Source organism: Monodelphis domestica, chromosome 2 (assembly GCF_027887165.1).
Source record: "Monodelphis domestica isolate mMonDom1 chromosome 2, mMonDom1.pri, whole genome shotgun sequence".
Lineage (NCBI taxonomy): Eukaryota > Metazoa > Chordata > Mammalia > Didelphimorphia > Didelphidae > Monodelphis > Monodelphis domestica.
In genome coordinates, this window is record NC_077228.1 from 198,729,481 (window position 1) to 198,754,181 (window position 24,701).

Below are 24,701 nucleotides of genomic sequence, written 5' to 3' on the forward strand. Positions count from 1 at the left end.
ATAAATAGATAAGTTTGGGTAGGATAGTCATTTTTATTATGTTAGCTCATCCTACCCATGAGCAGATTGCCTTTCTGTATGGTATCTGCTCCCTTGTTATCCTTCAAACCCTATGAACATTCAAATTTCTAGATGAGGTGTCTTCTGCTCCACTTTCAGAACCCATGGCCATGGATAGGGGTGGAGGGTGTTGTCTTCCTACCTTTTTGGATGTTTTTCATATAAGTCATTTATTATGGTGAATTCCTAACTTCTCTCAAAGCATAATTCTGGTGCTACTTCCTGTACCAGGTCTTTCCTGATTCTCATCTTTTTCCTTAAGATAGTAATACTCTCTTCCTCTAAAAGTACATATAGATGTTGGGCAATGAAGATCATGCCTATCCCATTGGAAGAGTTCACCCTTATCTCTCAGGAGCAGCAATCCAGCTCTACATTCCAAACACCTATAGAATCTTCCCCTTAGACACCTGCCACAGATAGGGGTATACTCTGACACAAGATTTATACCCTCGCCTCTGGATTTTCAAAGGCTGGCAATAATTCACCAAAAGCCACTGAAATCTTGATGTTTCTAAGAGAAAGGACCCCTCATGAAGGTGAACCCATTCCAGGTTGACCCAAAGAAAAGACAAGTCTTTTTTTTTTAAACCCTTACCTGCCATCTTAGAACCCATACCATACATTGGTTCCAAGTGGTAAGGGCTAGGTAATGGGGTTAAGTGACTGACTCAGGGTCACATGTCTAAGAAGTGTCTGAGTCCAGATTTGAACCTAGGACTTATTGTCTCTCAGCCTGGCTCTCAAACCACTGAGCTACCTAGCTGCCCCCAAAAGCCAAGGCTTCCACTAGTTTCTCCAGGACTGGTTGCAGTAACCTTAATGGATTCCTCTCCACCATTCATCTTTACCACTCCCATCTTCTATTCATGAGAATTCATAGGAGAAGAGAGAGTCCCAAAGTGAAGCTATTCCTCCTCTGCTAAGTAGACAGCAATTCCTGACTCAATATAATCATAAAGACGAAAGTACCAACCAAGAGTTGCAATGTTACACATATCCTTTAATAAGGGCACACTCCTATATGTCCATTCCCCTGAACCCAGGGCATGTGCCGGGCTCCATGAGGTCACCCCCATAACACACACAAACGTTTTTCATATTTCTTCCACCAAAGAACTCAGTGATTAGGTCCTAGAATTGGAGGGTCCAATCTACTCAGCTTATTTTTTCTTCTGGAGGGAGTAGGGCAGGGTGAGGCATCTTTAAGACACTCCAGAAAGTTACTGAAGTCTCTGTGATTTAATAGACCTATTATAGTTCTGATACTACTTCTGTGTGACATTGGGCATGTCATTTCAACATCTTCTGAGACTCAGTTTCTTTCCTTGTAAAATGAAGAAGTTAAAGCAGATTCCACTACTAGCATGGGCCCCAAGATGAATGACAAAGAAAGAAAGACCCATATACACCAAGTTATAGCCTCTACTTTTTGTAATAGGAAAGATACAGGGGGCAGTTAGGTGGCACAGTGAGTCGAGTGCTGGCCTTGGAGTCCAATTCTTTGTGATCTCCTTTGGGGTCTTGGCAAAGATACTGGAGCAATTTCCTTCTCCAACTCATTTTAAAGATTGGAAACTGAGGTAAACAGGGCCAAATTGACTTGTCCAGTGTCATACAGCTAGTGTTTGAAGCTAGATTGAACTCTTTTTAATTTTCTTAAAAAAAAAAAAGTCCAATCCTAAATCCATTGTATTGCATTGCCACCCATCACCATTCTTTCTTTGCAGCTTAAGCTGAATTAGCATGGGGATAGAGCATTGGGCTTGGAATTAGGAAGATTCATCTTCATGAGTTCAAATCCAGTCTTAGACACTTCCTACCTGTGTGACTCTGGATGAGTCACTTAACTCTGTTTGCTTCAATCTCCTCATCTACAAAGTAAGCTGGAGAAGAAAATGGCAAACTACTCCAGTATCTTTGCCAAGAAAACTCCAAATGGGGTTACAAAGAGTCAGATAGGACTGAAAACTAACTGAACAACAATGGAGCACCCTGAGAGAGATGGTTCATGGTTTGAGGTTGAGAAGGTTTTTTTTTTTCTTTCCCTTCTGACCAACTCAGAAGCATCAAGGATTGAGGAAAACCCAAGAAAAGAGATTCAGGGAAGGTAGAAGAAAGGGACAAGGCTCACCTCTATCAAAGGGAAATGTAGATCTAGGGCAGCAAACAGCCTGGGAAGTAGGTGGGGGGTCATCAATGATAGAAAAGGTCACTAGAGAGTAGAAGGGAAGGGCAAGGGCTTTGTTGTGAGAGCCTTCCCACAGGGCTCCTGCTGTCCCAGCCTCAGGTGCCTCTCTCAGGCATCTGGGACCCAGAGATACAGGCTTCAAGACATAGCTCTCTCTTCACTTGGGGAATATTGGTAATATAAGTATAACAATAGAAAGACCAACAAAGGAAGGAGAGGAAAAAGATGAATTTAAAATCAGTCCCATTGACAAGTATTTATTAAGAACCTACTAAAGGCCAAGCACTGTGCTAAAAACACCAATAACACAAAGAAAAGGCAGGAGGGGTGAGAGGAGTCCCTGGCCTTAAGGAGCTTACATTCTAATTTCTAAAATCATGAAAAGATCTCCTTAATCTTTCTTTATTACCCCATCATTATTGTAATTATCTTTTGCAGTAGTAGCTGCAGTTTATGGTAGAGTAGAAAAAAATTAGGATATCTGAGTTTTTGACTCTACTATCCACCTGTTGTGTGTCTTTGGATGAGTCTCTGATTTTCTTTGGGCCCAGATTTTCTCTTTTATAGAGCAAAATTAGAAAATTCCTTGTAGTTCTGTTCTCATTATGCTGTGTTAGAGTGGGGAGAGTCAGGAGAGGAAGGCTTTAATCATGATTCAGATGCTTGTTTACTATCTGTTGGACAAAATCTGTTGAATTTAAGCTTTCTGAGTCTCAGTTTCCAAATATGTAAAATGAGGGTAACTATATATTCTAATAAATGTATCGATATAGTTTGTTTAAACACAACAAATAATTCCTAGTGATTGGGGGCAATGATATTTTCACTATCTGCTTGAGAGGGTTGCGATGAAGAAAGAGCTTTGCAAACCTTAAGATGCTGTATGGCTATGTTATTCTTCTTCTAAGATCCCTGATCTCAGAAGCCACTCCAACCCTCTCCCAACTCCCCCCACTCCCATCTCCAAACTGAAGGGAGGGAAGAAGGAAGAATGGTTTGCCCAGGGATACAAACTAGCTTTTCCTCATGCCTGATGAGTTCCTGCTACAAGGCTGAGAACAACATAGGTGTGGGAAGGGGGGCACCAGCTCACCCACGGTTGCTATGGCTCCCCATCCTGGATTTGCCCATCTCTCCTAATGGAGCAAGAGAACGGAGGGAGGGAAGGAGGGAAGGAAACAGAGGAGTGGAGGATGGGAGTAAGGAGAGGGGGAAACAGAGAGAGAAAGAGAGAGAGAGAGAGAGAGAATTCCAGACTATTCTCTCATCTCTTTTCTCTTCCATCCCATTTCTCTTCCTTTCCATCCCATCTGGGTCTATCTCTATTTGGAGCAGATGTGGGGATAGGGGGGTAGACTGAATGGGGGGGGGTGTTATGCCAGGATTAAGTGTATCTGAGGTGGGGGTGGTGCTTAGAGAGCGAGAAGGGGCAGGGCCCCTTTGCCTACGTCCAGGAGCCAGCCTATGACGTTGGTTAAAGAGAAAGGGAAAATAACTGAGATAGATCGAGCCTGAGACAGAGATAGAGATGGAGAGAGCAAGGAGAAAAGGCATGGTTCCAGCACACAAAAAGATAATAATTCCCCCAGGTTGGAGCCAGCTTCTTCCCAGAGTTTCCTGAACTGCTCTAAGGTGGCCTGGATACTGAAGTCTCTCAGAGGCTGGGCAATCCATTGAAGTTGGTATGAGGTTGGGCATCAGAGCACAGGTGATGCCCCCTGCCATTTGGGGACTACTGAGCTGGTGTTTCTATGACTGGGTCCTGGGTAGTCCCCGGGACCCTCGATCTCTACCCCCCCTGACTTCCCAAGGCAAACTAGGATCTGTGCCCTCTTGGGCACCCCCAGAAGGGGCAGGGGCAGCTTTGGCTTTCCTTTACTCTGGAGATGCCCAGAAACTGGCTGGAGCCAACTGCAGTAGGCGCTATGAGGCACAAGGATCAGGGAGCAGCCTGGGACTCCCCCCAGTCCTGCAGGGAGCTGCAGGAACTTTGGCACAAGCTGCAAATTTCCTCAACATGCTGCTCCAAGCCAATGACATCCGAGAGTCCAGTGTGGAAGAGGATATAGAATGGTACCAAGCATTGGTACGAAGTGTGGCTGAGGGTGACCCAAGGGCATACCGGGCATCACTGATTTTCAATCCAGCTCCTGGTGCTTCCTTGCCTCAGCTGGCACTTCAGGCCACCAGAAAAGGAGAGGAGACCCTCTTGCAGGATTTATCAATGACCAGAGTCCAGGAAGCAAGCCTAGCTGGTGTTGGAGTTACTGTGGCCTTAAGAAAGCGAGTGCTGAGCAATGACCTGGGCAGCTTGGACAGCCCCAAATGGCCACGGGGAGATGGGTACGTAGGTGACACAAGTCATGTTCGCCTCTCACCCCCCTTTCTGGAGTGTCAGGGGGGTCGACTCCGACCTGGATGGCTAATTGAGCTTTCAACTACCTTCTATGGGCTCAAGCCGGATCTCAGTCCTGAGGTCAGGTAAGTGTGTTTTTTACTTGCACATTTGTGTATAAATAACATATATATGTATACACACATATGTACTGTTTATGTAAATGAAATGTGCACATAATTATAAAATTGATACTTGTGTACATATATGCAAACATGTGCATCCTGGTAGGTAGGTATCTATCCCTTCCTGGGCATCTTTGTGGGCATAGATATAGGAATTGAGGACACATTTTTGACGGTATGTATGTCTTATCTACCTGCTTGGGCTGGCATGCATGTTTGCATAGCAATCCACAAATATTTCTGTGCATATGTCTCCATATTTGGGTTTTTATGTGAATATAGCTATATATATATGTACATATATATACATATATATACAGGTTTAGGGACAAGTATCTGTGGTTGTCCATAAGTGTACTGTGTATGTAGGCATATAGATGCAGACATATGTGTATTTATCTTTGTGTAGAGACATGCAAACAGGTGAGCGCTTTTCTGTTGTGTGAAAGATGGGAGGAGAGGAGAAAAAATAATGATTTGATACAGCCTTCACTTCCAAGGTACATGCGAAACTAGCCCAGATGTTGTCTCTTGCCCCCCTAAAACACTGAGAGAGGGCCTCCATAAGGACAGTTGAGTTCCAGGAGGCCAGTCCTTTCTGGGAGCTGCCTCAGCTGCCAAATCCTTTTGGACTTTTTCCAATATCCCAGGTTCCCAAGCTTATTGCACTGTGCAGTGCCCATTGATTAAGAGGATCAGATCTGCTTTGCCTTTACCAGTGGGACATCTGATGCTCCTGAACAAGTGACCCCTCTTCCTCCCCAGTTCCTTCACAATCCATGAAAAAAAAAAGCCAATTAAATCAAGCAGAGAACCTGGGACACCCAAGCACTCAAAATGCTACTGGGAAAGAGGAAGCAAAGATTTCATGGTCACAGCCTTGGAGAGGGTAGGGAGGCTGTCCCAGGTGTTCATTTCATTTCTGGCAATTGGCTCTCCAATCTTACCCCCCAAGCAGGGTGCCTCACCACCTAGCAGGCACCTGACTGTGTGCAGCCCTCTACCATTTCCCCAGAGCTAGGAAGTAGAGTGTGAGCATCTGAGTCAGGGCTCAGTGGTGCTCTGATTCATCTTCACCTCTTCATGACAATTAACACATTACTGACATGAGGAGAGAGGGAAGGTAGTGTGTGTGTGTGTGTGTGTGTGTGTGTGTGTGTGTGTATGTGTGTGTGTGTTTGCATGGGAGACTGTGTTGAATTAGTCTGTAAATCCTTTTGTGACAGAGCCCCAGCCCTCTAGACTGAGCTCTTCTCAGTGACAGTATCTCCTAGATTCATCCTAGTCATGGACCGGGAAGAAGAGCTTCAGCCCAGTTCCATCTGTCCCAGCAACATTACTCTTCCATCCCCAAATTCCTTCAAAATCCAATTCCTTGGAGAGTTATGTCCCTGCTAGGAAAGGGACTCTCCCATTGAAGCACAGACAAGGGGAAGGTGGTACAGGTGTCCCATTCCCTACCCTTCCTGTTCCAGGGGTCTGGTGCAGATGGATGTTGAGCTTCAGAATGTGGACATCGATCAATGTGCCAGTGGCCCTGGTTGGTTCTCCAATACACACCAGTGTGACCTCAATAGCACCCAGGTATGGATGGATGGGGGTGGGATGGGAGGGTTTGGGGAGGACTCCCTGGCCCAGGATTTCAGTTTGTGTCCAATTTCCTTTTCCCATCACTCAAGTCTCAGAAGCTGCAGAAACAAGCTGAAATCTCAAGCTCCACAGTTTGAAATGAGACTATAGTGGCAGGACCAGAGAGTTCAGTGAGGGAAAGGGTAAAGGATTTCAAGGGAACCCATTTCTTTTCTGTCTTCAACTATTTCCCCTAAAGCTGCCAGTATGTCTTGTGCATATTCTCTCTCAGCGCTTCAGGGTTTGTTCCCTGCTAGGGACCCTTCCTGGTGATTGGGGGAACAGAGAGCAGACTATAAAGACACAGGTAAAAGGATAAAAGAATAGAAAGGGGACTATAGACATCAGTACTGAGACATTTTGACCAACGGACTGGAGTTGAGAAGAGATGATGGCTGAGTCTACAACTCCAGGCTCTAGAGTAAGTTCTGGAATACCAAAGGCTCACTTCATATTTATTCTGAATAAACATGATAGAACCGAGGAGTGTTGATTTAAAGGTGTGCACTGACTCAGCATAGTGCCTGCCATATAGTAGGTAACTTAATAAATAATTGTTGATTAATTGATTTAAAGTCAGATGACCTGGGCTCAAATCCCAGCTCAAAATCTATGATCCCTGATTCTATGAAATCTCACACCTTCCTTGGATAGATGTCAATCCAAGGCCTTCATTCCAATGAAGATGTCTCTAAAATGTAATAGAAATGAAAGCGTGTACCCACATACTGAACGTCCCCTTGAAAGTAAGTATCCCAAAAATATATGCACACTTTATTTTCTGAAAAAGCAAAGACATTACAGAATTATAAGCTAACTGGAATGTAGATGGGACACCTAGAATTACCCTTCTTCTACAAAGATGATCATCTAATTCATGAGTAGGATGTGTGTTTGAAGTGGATTCTTCAAGAGAAGGGAAAGTCTCACTCTGAATCATCCCTATCTGGGGAATATCTATAGTCTCCAATGTGAGACAACTGGATAACTCTCCTAAGGAATGGACAACAGCCAAATTCTATTGAAAGTAAGTAACTATGACATGGACATTGTTTCTTTTTTTTTAAAACCTTTATCTTCCATCTTAGAATCAATATTGTATTTTGATTCCAAGGCAGAGAAGAGCAGTAAGGGCTAGGCAACGGGGATGAAGTGACTTGCCCAGGATCATAGTTAGGAAGTATCTGAGGCCACATTTGAATCCAGGACCTTCTGCCTCTAGGTCTGGCTCGCAATTCATTGAACCACCTTGATGCCCCCTCATAGTTTCTATTATGATCTTTATTACCATTGTTCTAACCCATTAAGCCAATGAGAGTACAGTCTTTCCCTCCTTTTTCTTCTCTTCTCTTCTTATCTCCTACCGTTTATTTCTCTTTTTGGAGAATGTCAGAGGTTGAGCAAAGATTCTCCAAGTTCCATCCTGCTGAATTAATTCATCAGATTCAACTCAAAAGATATCTATTATCTGCATGGTTCTGTGGCAATTATTAAAGAAAGAGTCATGAAATAAGACAGACTCTACCCTCAAGGAACTTCCAATCTAATGGAAAGACAGACACAAATAATGGCCATACAGAATGCACAAGTGAGAAACAGAAGTCAAGACAGTGTTATGAGAATACTAATAAGAACAAGATAATTTTCTTTTGGGGAAATCAGGGAGTGTCTCATTAAGGAAATGATAGAACTGATCCTTGAAGAAAAGAAGGGATTTCAACAAGTGGAAAAGGCAGGGGAAAGGGCAAAGACAAGATCATCTTCAACAAAGGCATACACCAAAGAGAACAAGAGGAGAATGGGGGATAGTGAGCCATCCTGTATAAACTACAACATGAAGAAGGGGAGAAAATATAAGCTACAATTGCAAAAGAGACTTGAAGTCAGTTCTTAGTACTGATGTCTGGCAGGTATCTAAAATGTCCAATATGAATGAATCATCTTCTGTCCCTAAACTGCTCTCTCCTTTCAAACTTCTCTACTTCTTCCATTCGCCCATGCTCACTCACTTAGGGTTCTTCTTTCTCCCTGCCCCACTCCACCATATCCAGTCAATTACCACATCTTAGGGATGCCGCTTCCATATCAGCTCTCAAATTTATCCCCTATTCTAGATTCACATGGCCACACATCTCCCCCTAACCCCTCAGGTAAAGTCCCCCATACATTTCATCTGGGATATCATAACAGCTTCTTGATCTCCCTCTCCACTTTCAGGCTTCTCTCTAATCCATCCTCCACATGACTGCCAAAATAATCTTCCTAAAACATAGCTCTGAGCATATCCCTCCCCTCCACAAAAATCTATAATGGCTTCCTATTGCCTCTAAGAGAAAAGACATTCCAGGCATAGAGGAACAGGCTGTACAAAGGTACAGTTGTAGGAAGGTGTTACAGTAATAATTAATAGCAACAGTGCCTTAAGGTTTGCAAAGCACTTAATATGTATTTTCTTATTTGATTATTACAATAGTGGGAGGCAGGTGCTATGATTATTCCTAATTTATAGATGAGAAAACTGAGGCATAATGAGAGTAAGAAGCTAACCCAGGGCCAGTAAGTGGCTAGTAAGTCTCTAAATCAGGATTTGAATTCAGGTCTTCCTGACTCCATGTCGTAGGTTCATCTACCATGATATTCAGTTATTATTATTATTATTATTATTATTATTATTCACAAACTCTGTGCTTGAGCCAATTTGTTCCACTTAACTGTTCTTGGAACATTGCCACGCCTTTGAACAAGTGGTTTCCCCATAGCCAAAATGTACCCTTTTCTTTCTCACCCTCTTAGAAGGTTTAGCTTCCTTCAAGGCTCAGTTAATTTGCTCTCACCACCACTGCCACCATAGGAAGCTTTTCCTGAACCTCTGGTTGTTGGTGTTAGCTTCATATTTATTTAAACCCTGATCTTCTGTCTTAGAGTTTATACTAAGCATTGGTTCCAAGGCAGAAGAGCAATAAGGACTAGGCATTGGGACTTAAGTGACTTGCCCTGGGTCACACCACTAGGATGTGTCTGAAGCCAGATCTGATCCCAGGTCCTCCCAACTCCCGGCCTGGCTCTCTATCCACTGAGCCATTCAATCTCATATTTATTATATGATCACATGTCTTATCCCCCAGGAGAAAATAAACGCTTCTGTTCAGGCAAGCAAGGACACTTCCTCATTCATGTACTCTTAATTCTTGTCCACTCCCACAAATTTCAACTCCTCCTGAGGGCAGGAACAATTTTTTCATTAAAAATTTTTTCACCAGTGCTTTGCATACTACTAGTAGGTCCTTAATAATTATTTATTGAGTTGAACTGGAAGGGGGTAAACTGATGGCAGGAAGTGGGTAGAGGACTATTTCTGGAGCTTAAGGGAAAAAAACGATGAGTCTGGACTAGGGCAGGGTGAGTAAGAGAGGAAGATGATAGTGTAATGATAGAACAGACAGGACGTGGCAATGGAATGACTATAGGAAATGAAAAAGAGGGAAGCATCAAAGATGAAAAAGCTTAGAGCCTTTTGTACTTACATATATAGTCTTCAAAAGAAATAGAGAAGTGGCAACTAGGTGACTCAGTGAATGGAGAGCCAGGCCTGGAGACAGAAGGTCCTGGGTTAAAATCTGACCTCAGACATTTCCTAGCTGTATAACCCTGGGCAAGTCACTTAATCTCCAATTGCCTAACATTTACTCCTCTTCTATCATGGAACCAAGATTTGAACCGAGGACCTCCTGTCTCTAGGACTGGCTCTGAATCCACTAAGCCACCTAGCTGCCCCTTTGTAGTTTCTACTAGGATTAGTATTAATTGTCTTGATTTTAAAACAGAAGGTAAGGATTAAAAAAAAGAAATAGAAAAATTGGAGAGGGATAAGAAAGTATTTTGAGGAAAGAGAGGTCAAGTCAACAAACATTTATTCCTTGACTTCTATGGAGTGGGGAAACTGAAATTAGAACTCTGAGCAGAGGATGGAGATCAAGATATAGATTTGGGGATCACTCACTTTCGATGTGATCATCTTGGACCTGCATCAGCTTGGACCCTATTCCTTCCTTATCTTGGCCAAATGGATGAATGAGGGAGAAATAAAGGGCTGGCTTTGGCCTCTTGCTATCCTGACATCCCTTCTGATGGGGTATGTAGTCTTCTACTGAAGCCAGAGGGCGCCAGAAAGACATTTACAGTCTTTCTACCCACCAGAGTGCCAAAGAGGTTGGATTTGGAGAGAGAGAACAAAAGGGAACCATTGAAATAAGATATTTGTTGCCTAGTTGTGTCAATTCTCCATGACCTCCTTTTTGGGGTTTTCTTGGCAAAAATCCTAGAGTAGATTACCATTTCCTTCTTCAGCTCATTTGTCAGATGAGGAAACTAAGTGTCTTGGTCAGGGTCTCACAAGGAACTGCCTAAGGCTGGATTTGAACTCAGGTTTTCCTGACTCTAGACCCAACATTCTATCTACTATGTCCCTTAGGTGCCCTGAAGCAAAAGATAGACCATGGTTATACGGAGGGCAGCAAAAAACTTTTGGTTGATTCCTAATCTCCAGGCCATAGGCAGGGACAGAGGGATATGGAAGGAGGTAGGGGATTTCCAAGAGCATGACCAGGGCAAAAAAGGATTCCCCTTAGAGCAACTGGATGTTGATGGTATTCTTTAGTGGAGAGAATTATTTACCTAGAGACAGAAGACTAGCCAGAAATTCCCACTTCCCATGCCAATGCAGGGCCTGTCTCTCCTTACAGTGTGTACCTTTGGAGAGTCACGGCTTCATCCTTGGACGCTACCTCTGCCGCTGCCGACCGGGCTTCTATGGACCCAGTCTCCCCATGGGTAGGTACCTCAGAGCTTGTCAATTGTGTCTTTTTTCCCAGATTTCCCAGAATAACCTAATCTCAACCATCCTTAGAACACTTTCCCTCCTCAAATGGATGACCTCCCTTCTTTTACTGGGTCTTCCTTCTAGTGCTTCCTTCTGTTTATTATTTCCTATTTATATTACACATAGCTTGCTTTGTGTATTTGTTTGAATGTTGTCTCCTTTGTTGGATTGTAAGGCAGGAACTGTCTTTTGCCTCTTTTTCTCTCTCTAGTACTTACCACAGACCTGGCACAGAGTAGGCATTTAATACATGTTGATTGATTGAATGAGAGAAGAACTATGGGGGAGAAAGAGTGGAGGCTGGGAGCACATACTGAGAGAAGAAGAATGAGGGGAAAGGCTTGAAATTCCTGTGGGAAACAATGTAGGGGTTGGGAAAGGGCAAAGTAGCTGAGAAGAAACTATAAGAGATGGAAGGCAGGAAACAGAGCCAAGGGTATAAATCAGATATGGATCAATAGGAACCCTGAGCCATGTCCCCCCTTTTACTTCTAGTGCTTAAAACATCTCCTTGGAGATTTTTTTAGAAGAGTCTCTTCAATCATCCTACTTGACCAAGTCCTACCAGAAGGAAGAGGAAGTAGGGTGACCCCATGATAGGGAGGTTTGGTAGAACATCAGGTAAGAAGCCTCAGGATAGGGGGGCTCAGGTCCTTCACACCAGGGATTTGTCTTACAGGGGCAGACAAGAGCATTGCAGAATCTATGGGACAGTATGGAGCCCTGAGAAGCAATTCTGGCCGACTGCTTCGATGCCAGCCATGCCCAGAGGGCTGTGCCAGCTGTGTGGATGCCTCACCATGCCTGGTGGAGGAGACACAGGTGCTCAGAGCAGCTGTATTGGTTTGCCAAGCCTGTTGCATGCTGGCCGTCTTTCTCAGCATGCTGATTTCCTACCACTGCCGCAGGAGCAAGGCAAGCCTGAGGGGATTCCCCTTCTCCAGCATCATACTCCCCACAAGACCCTTTTTCTCTAGCCCCCCCCCAAACAGAGAGCCATACTGTTTGATTTGGCCCAAGCCAGATGAGGTCATTGTGGTCTAATCTGGGAGGAGTAGAGAATTGGGGGCCAGGCTACCAGTTGGTGGGGCAAGGATTGGAAATGGGGAAAATGGAATTGGGGGAAGTGGTAATGGTCTGCTGATGGCAAAAAAGATGGGAAAACAGTGTGGCTGGGATCTGAAAGAACAGAAAGGAAAGGAACAAACATTGATTGAGCACCTACTATGTGCCAGGTGCTTTATAAAGACTTCATTTAATCCACACAACAACCCTGTGAAGTGGATGCTATTATTATCCCCCTTTTGTACAATCAAGGAAACTGAGGCAGGCATTGGTTAAGTGACTCTCCCAGGGTCACATAGCTAGGAAGTGTCTGAGGCAGCATTTAACCTCAGATCTTCCTATCTCTAGGCTTTAGTGCTCTAACTATATCATCTTGCTGGGGTTAATGACAGGGCAGAGGTGGGGCATGAATGGAGGATATTTAGACTGGTTGGATACCACTGGCTGAAGTAAAACTGAGACTCCCCCCCCCCCTCCTGCAATCCACCCATGCCCACTGCCATGCCTGCTCTCAGAAACCTCCCTCTTCTCTGGGACTTGCAGACGATTCGATCATCTGGGGTCATATTACTGGAGACCATCCTCTTTGGATCTCTGTTGCTCTACTTTCCTGTGAGTCCGAGGCCTGGGCACCCCAACCCCCGGGTTTTTTTTCTCACCCCCTTAAGTATTCACATCTCTTCCCTCTCCCAACTGTCACTGTCACCTCCGTAGTTAGAGCTCTGCATGTCCCTGTGTTCCCTCTCCTCACCCACCTCTCCCCTCTAAGCAGCTAGGAGTTATCAAGGAGGAAGCACTCCTACTCTGCTTCCCTGAAAGCCCCGCCCCCCAAACTGTGAAGGGATGGAACTGTCAAGGGTAGGGGAAAGGGGGAAAAGACTAGAGCTTCACGGTCGCTGTTCCAGGTCCTGACTGCCCACCTCATCTCCCCTAGGTCTTCATCCTCTACTTCAAGCCAAGCATATTCCGCTGCATTGTTCTTCGGTGGGTGCGGCTGCTTGGCTTTGCTATTGTCTATGGCACCATCACGCTCAAGCTGTACAGGTAGTGCCTGAAGGCAAAGACCACCTCAACTCCAGCTCCCCAAGCCAGGCTTCTGGTTTTCTATATTCATCAGAAGGCACAACCCCAGGGTCCAACTCACTTCTTTCACTGTAGAGAAGCAATTCTCAAATGTGGATCCCAAAATTATCATCCTGCTTTTCTGACTCCATCTCTGCACCCCATAATTGACCCCTTGGGGTCCTTAAGCCCCTTTCCATTATAACCCACCCAACTTTGTACTCAGACCCCCTCCCCAGCACCATATAACCTTGTTCACTATCCTCAAGCCCCTCCTTAATCACTTTCTTCATGTATAATTATAACAAAGAATTATTATATAATATAGAATTACATATAGCATTATATATAGCATAATATATGATTTATATATAATATAAACACTCAATTCAGATATAATTCATATCTAATTTACCCTTCTGCTTTCCTCATCACTATATAACCTCTCCCACCATCCTCAAGCCCCTCCTTAATCACTCTATTCATATATAATTATAATATATGATAATATATAGTTATAATATATAATGGAACACAATTTATGTGTAATTCACATATTATCTACCCTTCTGCTCTCCCCATCACTGTATAACCTCTCTCACCATCCTCAAGCCCCTCCTCAATCACTCTATTCATATATAATTATAATATATGATAATATATACTTATAATATATAATGGAACACAATTTATGTGTAATTCACATATTATCTACCCTTCTGCTCTCCCCATCACTGTATAACCTCTCTCACCATCCTCAAGCCCCTCCTCAATCACTCTATTCATATATAATTATAATATATGATAATATATACTTATAATATATAATGGAACACAATTTATGTGTAATTCATATATTATCTACCCTTCTGCTCTCCCCATCACTGTATAACCTCTCCCACCATCCTCAAGCCCCTCCTTAATCACTCTATTCATATATAATTATAACATATGATAATATATACTTATAATAATATATAATAGGACACTCAATTCAGGTAGAATTCATATATAATCTATCCCTCTTTCCTCCCCATTACTATATAACCTCTCCCACCATCTCAAGCCCCTCCTCAATTATTCCATAATCTACCCATCTCCTAGTCTCTCTCATCAATTAATTGGACCATTTCCATACCTCAACTCCAGGGTAAGAGATGTGACTCTTCCTTTCTCTACAGAGTACTACAATTGTTCCTGTCCAGAACAGCCCAGCGGGTTCCCCACCTGAGCAGTGGCCAGCTGCTGAGGCGCCTTGGACTTCTCTTGCTCTTGGTTCTGTTTTTTCTGGCAGCCTGGACAATAGGCACCTTGGAGAGGGGAGTCCATCATGCACCCTTGGTTATTCGTGGTCACACATCTGCTGGCCGTCACTTTTATCTCTGTCACTATGACCGCTGGGACTACATCATGGTTGTGGGTGAGATGCCCTATTCCTGTCACCAGATTAAACCCTTCTCCAAATCCTTCAACTCTCCTTTCTTCTTTCCTCCTACTATCAGCATTTCTTCTCCTTAACATCCCCCATCCTATCTTCCTCACTGTCCCTCCCCAGAGGCCCCACATTCCCACATACCTCTGTGCAACAAAAAGGGACTAGACCTTTTGATCTTGGTTGCTAATCAGTGTGTTTCTGCCTCTGCCTCTCTTCTCTCCAAGCTGAGATGCTTCTCCTTTGTTGGGGTAGTTTCCTCTGTTATGCTACCCGGGCAGTGCCCTCTGCCTTTCATGAGCCACGATACATGACTATCGCTCTACACAATGAACTTCTGGTTTCTGCTGCCTTCCATGCAGCCAGGTAAGAACACTTCCTCATTCATCTACTCGTAATTGCTGTCCACCCACAAACCTAATCTCTCAGTCCCTGAAATTGCCCACCCTTTTAGCACCTTCCTATTTCTCCCAACCTAGATAGTCTTAGTCCCCTGTGAATCAGTCACTTTGCTTAAAGTTTATTCTATGCCCAGCTAAGAGCTTAAGAAATACAAAGAAATAAAAGAGTGAGTTTTTAGATTGTCAGTCCTTAGAATGCAGAGACTCTACCTCATTTATCTTTGTATCTCTCCCAGGGACTAGCACAGTGCACAAATCATATATTCGATAAGTATTTGCTCAAATAAAGTCAACATGCATTTATTGAGTACTGAGCTGGAGAAACAAAAGCAAAAACATTTCATACCTTTAGGGGGCTTGCAATCTAATGGGTAAGACAACATGCAAACAGTCAAGTACAAACAAGATATATACAGGATAAATTAGAGATAATCTCAGGGAAAGACACTGGCATTTGAATGATACTGAATTATATTTGAGGTGAGGAGACATAAAATAACAATAATCAACCCCAGAACATGTAATTATGTGCTGTATTGAATAGGACAGACTAAATGTTGCAAAGGGAAAGCAGAGTTGGGAAGGGAAGGTCATTTAGTTCAGTCTTTTGGAGTTGTCTGGCGGACTTCACAGAGATGGAACTTAAACTGAGCCTTGAAAGAAAGGTTGGTATTAAGATATGTGAAGCTCAGGACCCCCCACCCACCCACCCAATATGTCATATCCCAGCTCTCAGGGTAGAAGGACAAGAAAACCAATGAAACAGGTGGGTATCAGGTGCAATAGTCTACAATAGTCTATTCATTTCAATAACTCCCTGCTCTCACTCAACTCACAGGTTCATCTTGGTCCCCTCCTTACACCCAGACTGGACCCTCCTCCTCTTCTTTATCCACACTCATGGCACCGTCACCACAACTCTGGCTCTGCTCTTTATCCCCAAGGTGAGGCCTCCTAGCCTGCTTACCTCCCTATTGGCATTCTCTTATTTTTTCCCTTGGAGGATTTAAGAGAATGAAGTCACCCCAAGTTCATTAGTTGTAGATATTTGTCCTGTTGAGGCTATCAGGCTCTCATCAACCTCCTGCCCCCTGCCCTTGTCTCAGTAAAGGGGAGAGATAAAATGAGGTAAGTGGTATGAAGGCAAAGCCAAAGAATTGGACAGGAATCATATGGCATCTTGATGGGCGGGGGGAAACAGTCCCTACACAGTCTTTCTAATATGGGGGAGAAAAGTTACGAAGTACTGGAGACCCTTGGGTTGGGAGTGATGGTAAGGTGAGTTGGTGAGGTCTGAAAAAATATATCAATAAGGCTGTTCCTAATGGAGAGGGTAGGGGACCCCTAATTTTTCATAAGAATTCCAACTGTAGCTTGATTTTTCTTGGAATCATCTGAAGATCCCAGGAAAATGGGGTAAAGGGCAAAACAAAGGGAATATATGGAACAGAGTAAGGCACTAGAACAGAAAAGGAGGGAAGCCTAGAGGAGACTTTCCCCTCTCAACTCTATCACCTTCAGTTCCTGAACCCAGGCGCCCTTCCTCGGGAAGAGATTGCAGCTGAAGTCTATGAGGATGAGCTGGACCTACAAAGATCAGGCTCCTGCTTCAATAGCAGCATTGCTTCTGCCTGGAGCGATTGCAGTCTTGATGCTGGAGACATTCGGGTGGGTACTGCCCTTCTCATCTCCTTTTGATGTTAGCTATTCAGAACTGGCAAATCCCCCTGGTTCTCTTTCCCTGCTGTGTTTCACCCAAATATCTTTTCCTTGCTTGCTTTTTTTAGCCTCCTGATTTCATTTTTTTGTTTTTTTAACTTTAAAACATTTATTTTAATTAAAAAAAAAAACAACGAACTTGAACAGGGGTGGCTAGATGGCTCAGTGGATTAAGAATCAGGCCTAGAATCAGGTGGACCTGAGTTCAAATTTGATGCTTCCTAGCCCTGTGACCTTGCACAAGAGTCACTTAATCCTAGTTGCCTACCCCTTACCACTCTTCTGCCATAGAACCAATACTTAGTATTGATTTTAAGACAGAAGGTAAGTATTTTTACTAAAAAATAAAAATGGAGGAGGGGCAAAGGGGAAAGTAGCACATGATCCAGGCAGAGATGTGGAAGGAGCACATATCAGGCCTAAGGGACAGGCTACACAATTTAGATAATTCTAGATGAACAGCTAAGAGTCCCCCTTGTCACCATTATCGAACTTTTTCTGAGTTACAGTGTCCAGAGGGCAAATTAAAATTATCTGTGAGCTGCTGCCCCCCCACCCCCAATACTGGGAGAAGTATTCACTTTGGGCAGCTGGAGAGAGGAATGGGACAGGCAAAAAAATGTCCTTGGACGCTGGGAAGAGGGGGAATTGGAGCAGCTCCCTGAGTGATGGCTCTGCACACGTGTCACATCTTCACCAACGCTGGTCTAGGGGGCTGAAATGTGGAAATCATGAAGGAGACTATCAAAGAAGTCTGTGTGATAGGTTGGAACCAGATTGTAATTGATCTTAAATGCCAGAAGGGCAGAATATCCCTTTAACCCCATATCAAGGGTTCCTAATCTGTAGCCTGGAGACTTTGTTGTTGTCTTTTAATATGATGAAATAGTATTCAATATAATTGTAAGTTTCCTTTGTAATCCTGAGAATTGTCTTTTATGCTTTTAAAAATATGATTTTGAGAAGCCTGTCCCTAGGCTACACAAGATGGCCAGAGGGGGCCACAAAAATGGTGAACCCCTTTCCTAGAAGGGTTACTTAAGAAAAGGAAGACATTGTAACATTGTCTTTGTAACATTGGAGTGACACCGTAAGAACATTAGGAAGGTTATTTTGACAGCTGTGTAGTGCCTTGAGAGGTAGGACAGAATCTAAATCCAGAGACCTTTCCACTACACCACATGACCTCTCCTGAAAAGAAACCGGTTAACAGGCTCGGTCTAGCTAGGGCTGCCATGACAGGAGTAAGAAAAACATGGAGATTGAAACCAACACGATCCTTATACTGGAAGCAACTTTAGGTCATCTAGTCCAGCCCCCTGCCTCGGTGCCACCTCTATACCTTTCATGTCCATTTGGTAGCCATAGGAAGCTCCATTAAATCTTGTTCAAAGTACGTTCACATCTGTGATGCCATTCTCACCATTACAGGTAATTCTCTATGACTAGAAGTTTTAAAAGTTGCACATTGGCAATGAAATCACCCAGATCTCCCAAAGCCCCACAACCATGCAGGGCAGCTGCTATTCCCTGCTATTTACAGGGGCAGAAATCGAGTTGTCAGAATAAAGTACCTGAGCACAGTGATTGCAATAGGCCTGGGGCGGGCCTCAGTTCACCAGACTCCTAGGTCACGGGCTCTTTCTACTGTGCCACATTGCTGGTGAGTGATGAGTCCAAGCTGAGACCAGGCTTAGAGGGACCTGCAGTCCCTCTTAATAGCTTATGTGAAGGCAGGTGCTGAATGGAGTTTTGATTAAAGAGGAAAGGGCCAGGGCCATGCCTGGGTGCTCTTTAGCTCAATTCTCCTCTCTACTCCTACAGGACGAGTTAAAGAAGCTCTATGCCCAGTTGGAGGTCCACAAAACCAAAAAGATGGCTGCTAACAACCCTCACCTGCCCAAGAAGAGAGGCAGTTCCAGAAGGGGATTGGGCCGCTCTTTTATGAGGCGCCTGGCTGAGTTCCCTGAGGCCGTGGCTCGTCGGGACCCCAGCTCCCCAGGCCGGGGCAGCTTTCCTCGTTCTTCTCGGCGGCGGCTCCTCAGTTCTGGGGTCCAGACACCTGAGAGACCACCACCCACTTTGCGCAAATCCCACAGCACCTATGACCACCGGAGGGACCAAGACCCCCCACTCCTTGATTCTCTTCTCCGGAGGAAGCTGGCAAAGAAGGCCTCAAGAGGGGGAAGCCGAGACTCCATGGAAGTGCCTCCCCCACTCGGCTTCCGGTCAGCCAGTGCCCACAACCTGACCGTGGGAGAGAGGCTACCCCGGGCACGGGCCGCCTCTCTGCAGAAATCGCTCAGTGTGGTAGCTGGCTCTAGGGAGAAGGCACTGCTCCTGGCCAGCCAAGCCTACCTGGAAGAGAGCTATAGGCTGGCTCGAGAGCGGGAGGAGAGGCGCAAGGCAGGGGCAGGCAGTCTGGCCAGGAGGCCATCAGCCAGACGACTGGAGCGGACTCGAGGAGATTCCCTGTCACCTCCTCCATCACCGGCCAAGAGCAACAGCGTAGACAGCTCCCATGCCTCTGGGAAGCTTCATGAGCCAGGCGGGAGGTGGCCACCACCCTCGCCTATGAGGCATCAGATCTCCACACCCATCCTGGCTTTAGGGGGGCCGTGCCTAGGAGATTCACAGACACTGTCCCCTACCTCAACTTTGTCTCCAGCTCCAGTCCCTGCCCCACCCCCAATACCAGCCCCAGCTCGAGACCCCAGCTTGCTGACCTATGTCTGCCCCTGGGAAAATGCAGAACTACCAGTCAGGGTGGAAAGTACAAGCCAGGAACCTGCTCCTGGGACAGGCAGGGGGCACAGTCATCCCCCAGCTAGAGTCCGGCTTCTGAAAGCCCTCTCTGTGGCAATGGTAGTGGAGAAGCGAGGAGCTACAGAGGGTGTGGAGGCTGGAATAGAACACCCAGAGGGAGACGTCCATGACACTGATGATGAAAGGCTTAGGATCTTTCCCAAATCCCATAGCCTCAAAACCCCCATCCAACAGGGCTCCATGAGGAACCTGGGACTAGCCATTAAGGCTCTAACTCAGTCCCGGAGCAGCTACAAGGAGAAAGAAAACGGGCTAGACAGTTCTGAAAAGGTAGGGAAGGGGAAGGCTTTTGGAGAGGGTACAGGGTTGGCTGCTAGAACTCTTCGAGCCGGCCGGCCCAAACCTGTGAGCAAACAAGCAGCCTTGGCTACTTGTGATGACGAGGAGTCTCTTCAGAACCAGCAGAACACTCACACCAGTAAAATGCTGGGTGTCTGTCCCCAGGAAGGGAGCAAGGAGCAAGAGGGCAAGAGCAGGGGACTTTCCCAGGACGCCGAGAAAGCAAAGTGGAAGGGGGTTGCCACTCCAAGGCAGGTTAGACGGGATCCTGTCAGCAGGAACAGAGAGGCTGAGACAACTGAGATAACCTCTGGGAGAGAAAGAGGACTAAGAGGGAGATATGAGGATCCCGTTAAAGTTTGTCCCCAGCCGCCAGACAGCATAGATAGCAGAACAGCTGAAATATGTCCGTGGGAAGCTCCAGAGCTAGAAGCTGATAGACCAGGCAGCCTAAAGGCAGAGGCCTCACCCTGGCACATGAGTAAAGGAACTTTTGGACAGAGATCACTGGAGGAAAAGAAGAAAACCCTTGAAAAATCAGGATCCAAAAGAATGATAGTCATGGCTCAGAAAAAGCCTGAGCAGCTGCTGCAGGATCAAGAGGCAGTCTGTCCCCGGGACAGCACAGACGTAGGAGGCCTCCCACCCCAACCAGGTCCTCAGCACAATGACCACCCCAAAGATGGTCACCAGGTACTGGGCAGCATAGGAAGAAGAGCAGCAGAAGTATGTCCGTGGGAAGTAACTGAGGTGGAAGCTCACAAACAAGAGAGCACCAAGGCAGAGATTTGTCCCTGGGAAGTGAGTGATGGAACAAGAGATGAAGAAAAATTGTCACAAGAGATAGATAGGCACTCGCTGGAAGAAAAGCAGACTTTCAGGAAAGAAATGCTTTGGAAAGATGAAAAGAAACTGGATCAAGAATGGGAATCTCTCTGCCCATGGGAAAGTACAGATTTTAGGGGTCCCTTAGCCAGCTCAACTCAGACCCCAGGGACCTCAGAGTTCTCAGGGAGCGTGGGAAACAAAGTAGCTGAAGTGTGTCCATGGGAAATGGAAGAAGATTTGTCTAGCAGCAGAAAAGACAAGGTCTGCACCTGGGAGATGAACAAAATGGTTGGAAAATGGACAGCAGGCCAAGAAGCAGATGGAGACTTACTACAAGAAAAGCAAAAAGTCTCTGGAAAAGAGAGCTATGGAGAGGCTGGAGATTCTACCTGGAAAGAAACTGAGAAACAAGAAAGGGAGGCAGCCTGTCCTTGGGAAAATATAGACCCAGAGGCCTGTTCTCTAGAGTCAGACCCTGCTAAACACCCTGGCCTTATGGGGAGTAGAACAGCAGAGGTCTGTCCATGGGAAGCCCTTGAACCAAATATAAATAAGACAGAGCTTGCTAGAGAGAAAATCTATCCCTTGGAGATGAGTAAAGGAGCAGCAGAGAAAAGGTCTCTTGAAAAGGATAAAGAGGAATTCAAAGGGGCAACTACTGTAGCTTCTAAAAAGTTAGATGTGCTGATTGAGACACAGGAAGCAGTCTGCCCCTGGGAGATCTCTTCTCCCAAGACAGAGCCTCAGAAAACAGGTCAACCTATGGACAGGTCTCAGGTCTCAGGCAGTATGGAGAACAGGGCAGCTGAGGTCTGTCCATGGGAAGTGCAGACTATATCACCTGAGACAGTAGAGCTAGCCTGGAAGCCAATGGATACAAGAGAGAAAAACACATTGGAAACTGAGGTAGCTAAGGATTCCCAGGGGGGTACAGAAAAAGGGCCCAGAAAATCCAAAGAAATAGTTGTACTTGCTCGGGAAAAGGCAGAGAGGCTAATATCAGAGAGGGAGGCAACTTGTCCCTGGGAGACCTCGGACCCAGGGGACTTCTCCCAAGCCACTGGTCCACTCAAAGCTGGTTTTCAGGTAGTAAACACTGTGGGGAGCAGAACAGCTGATGTATGTCCATGGGAAGTGGAGGCAGTGTTACCCAATGTAAAGGCAGAAATCTGTCCCTGGGAGGTAAACAAAGAAACAACTGAGAAAGAGGGCCTGAGACAGGAGAAAGATGGGAAATCCAAGGAGGCTAGGGGAACAGTTCTGGAAAAGGGGAGCTCTGAAGAGCTGAGAGGCAAAGCATCAAAACAAGCTGCAAAATCAATTCAAGAGCAGGAATCTGGTTGTCCTTGGGACAATAGTATGCACTTGAGGAGTCCCTCAGCTCTAGCCCCAGTGACCTCACAGTCATCTGACAGCAAAGTAGCTGAGGTGTGTCCCTGGGAAGTGGAAGAGGATCCTTCCAATAATAAGGCAGAGATCTGTCCCTGGGAAGTGAGTGACAAAACAATAGAGAAAGGGAGATGGGGACAGGAAACAGATGAGGGAAACCTACAGAAAGATCAGGCAACCCTTGAGAAGGAGATATCTTTAAAGACTCAAGATCACACTTCTAAAGAAGGAATCAAACTCAGTGGAAGGAGGGAATCCATCTGTCCATGGGAAGAATCAGATTCAGGGGATCCATCCATCCAAGCAGATGATCAAGGCATTGTCAGCTCCCAAGTACTTGGCAATGTGGGGGGTAGGGTGACTCAGGTGTGTCCTTGGGAAGCCCCTGAGCCAGAAGTTGGTACTACAGAAAGCAACATGACAGAAATATGTCCCTGGGAAATGAGTGAAAGACCAATTGAGAAACTGACAGAGAGGGAGGATCAAGACAGAGAATCTCAAGAGGAAAAAAGAAAACTCTCTAAAAAATCACAAACCCAAGCAGCTGCTGTCACTACACATAAAAAACAAGGGAGGCTAATCCGAAAGCAAAAGACAGTTGATCTATGGGAGAGCACAGACCTGGGGGATGCCCCCTTCCAACCAGATCCTCATGACACTGCTGAACTCAAAGCTGGTTCCCAGGAATTAGAAGGTGTGGGGGGTAAAATAAGTTCAGGCAAAGCAGATCTTCAACACAATCGGAAAGCAGAGATCTGCCCCTGGGACATGAGTAAAGAAGCAGCAGAGAAAGGGGGATTGGTAGAGGGCACAAATGTAGAATCCCAAGAACAGAAGGGAAAAACATCCAGAAAAGAGAGATCCAGAGAACCTGGAGAACATGTATCAGAAACAGAGAAACTCAGCCAAGAAGTCTGTCCTTGGGAGAATATAGCCCCAGCAGGCCTTCAGCCAGACAATCCCCAAATCACTTGCCAGGGCAGTATAGAGAACATAACAGCAGAGGTATGCCCATGGGGAGGTATGGAAGTAGAAGGAATTAAAATGGAGAGTATCACAGCAGAGACCAGAGCTCGATCTAGGAAACCTGCCTCTCAGGTTTCAGAAGAAACTAAAGCAGAAATTCCCCCAACAGTCCAAGAGAAACCATTTAGCCATTCAGTCCACAGACCTCGGGGGTGTCTTCCTCCAGAAAGCAAAGTTTCTGTCCCTGTGGTCAGTGTCAGTTCTCTTGAAAATGATGGAGGAACCCAAAATGTTTCAGAGGAAAAGCCAGAGGCTGGCCCAACCTCAGAGAAGAGTATTCAAGAAGTCAAAGGTCAACAGCCTCCCTCCTCAGCAGGAGGCCAAGGAACATCATCCCCTGAGGTTCAAACCAGGGACTCAACCTCATCAGCTGTCTCTCCTTAGAAATGACTTCTTCAAATTGGCCAAATGGGTTACAAGATGTACAAAGATGCTCTTTTTGGGAATAAGTGTCTTGGAGTGGGAAACGATTGTGATAGAAGATATCAATAAAACATTTTTTAAAAAGTAAGAGTAAATACCCTTTTCAGATTGTGCTCTCTGTTCCTAGAGAGTTGTGAGTTGGTATCTTTCCCCTCTGAATGGGGGAAATAGGGAGTGCAGAGGATAGACTGCCAGGCTAAGAGTCAGGATGACCCGAGTTCAAATTTGACCTCAGAAACTAACTAGTTATGTGATTCTGTCATTTAACTGTGTTTGCCTCAGATGGAGAAGGAAATGGTAAACCACCCTATTATCTTTGCCAAAAAAAGCCTGAATAGGGTCATAAAGAGGTCAGAACTGAAATGACTAAACAACTTCTAGATGGGTCAAAAGAAAACTGATTTTAAAGGAATTACTCTAAGGCAAACTTGAATTCTCCAGTGATTTTGCAGTTATCTATATGTTCACCTTTGTTTTAAGTCTCCCTTTTACCCCTTCCCACCAAAAGGACAAATAACTCTGAAGAATCCTCCTACTCAACTAGAATATGCATCACCTTCTGTGTTTGTCACTAGAGTTTTGATTCCACATTTAAGTTAGTGGTGTGGGTTGTGAAAGAGTTGGCAGTCCCTGCCTCACCTATTTCCAAAAGGTCTCCCAGGTCCATGTTGAAGTATACAAATGGCATGATTCAAGTGTCTGTGTGAACAAAAAAATCCAACCATTCCAGATATTTGCAACACTCCTGTCCAGTCACATCTGCCCTAGGATTTCTGCCCCAATATACTGACAGCTGTTCCATACTCAGGATAGAAGTATGGTCCCCACCGTCAGGAATACTACAGTGGGTTAAGTCAAATCACCTGATCTTTATGCAAAAATATGAAACCTGCCTTATTGATCTTGTCAAGTTGACTTTTGATTATTTTTCCCATCTGCTTCATTAATCTTCAAACTGCCTCAGCTAAGGAA

At 45.2% G+C, this 24,701-nt stretch overlaps 1 protein-coding gene across 2 annotated transcripts; it reads left to right on the forward strand.

Moving 5' to 3' along the window:
- The first annotated feature begins 3,554 nt into the window (after positions 1-3,554).
- On the forward strand, positions 3,555-23,824 carry GPR179 (G protein-coupled receptor 179). 2 transcript variants are annotated; one of them, XM_001372028.4, is made up of 11 exons: positions 3,555-4,732; positions 6,247-6,355; positions 11,143-11,230; positions 11,959-12,194; positions 12,888-12,956; positions 13,279-13,388; positions 14,588-14,826; positions 15,066-15,204; positions 16,078-16,183; positions 16,761-16,907; positions 18,783-23,824. In XM_001372028.4, exons 1-11 carry the CDS (start codon positions 3,936-3,938, stop codon positions 23,688-23,690), a joined length of 6,948 nt encoding a protein of 2,315 aa, XP_001372065.3. In that variant the 5' UTR covers positions 3,555-3,935; the 3' UTR covers positions 23,691-23,824. The 2 variants fall into 2 exon arrangements, with proteins under 2 accessions (XP_001372065.3, XP_056672802.1); XM_056816824.1 differs by having other exon boundaries at positions 3,701-4,732; positions 11,959-12,101.
- The last annotated feature ends 877 nt before the right edge of the window (positions 23,825-24,701 follow it).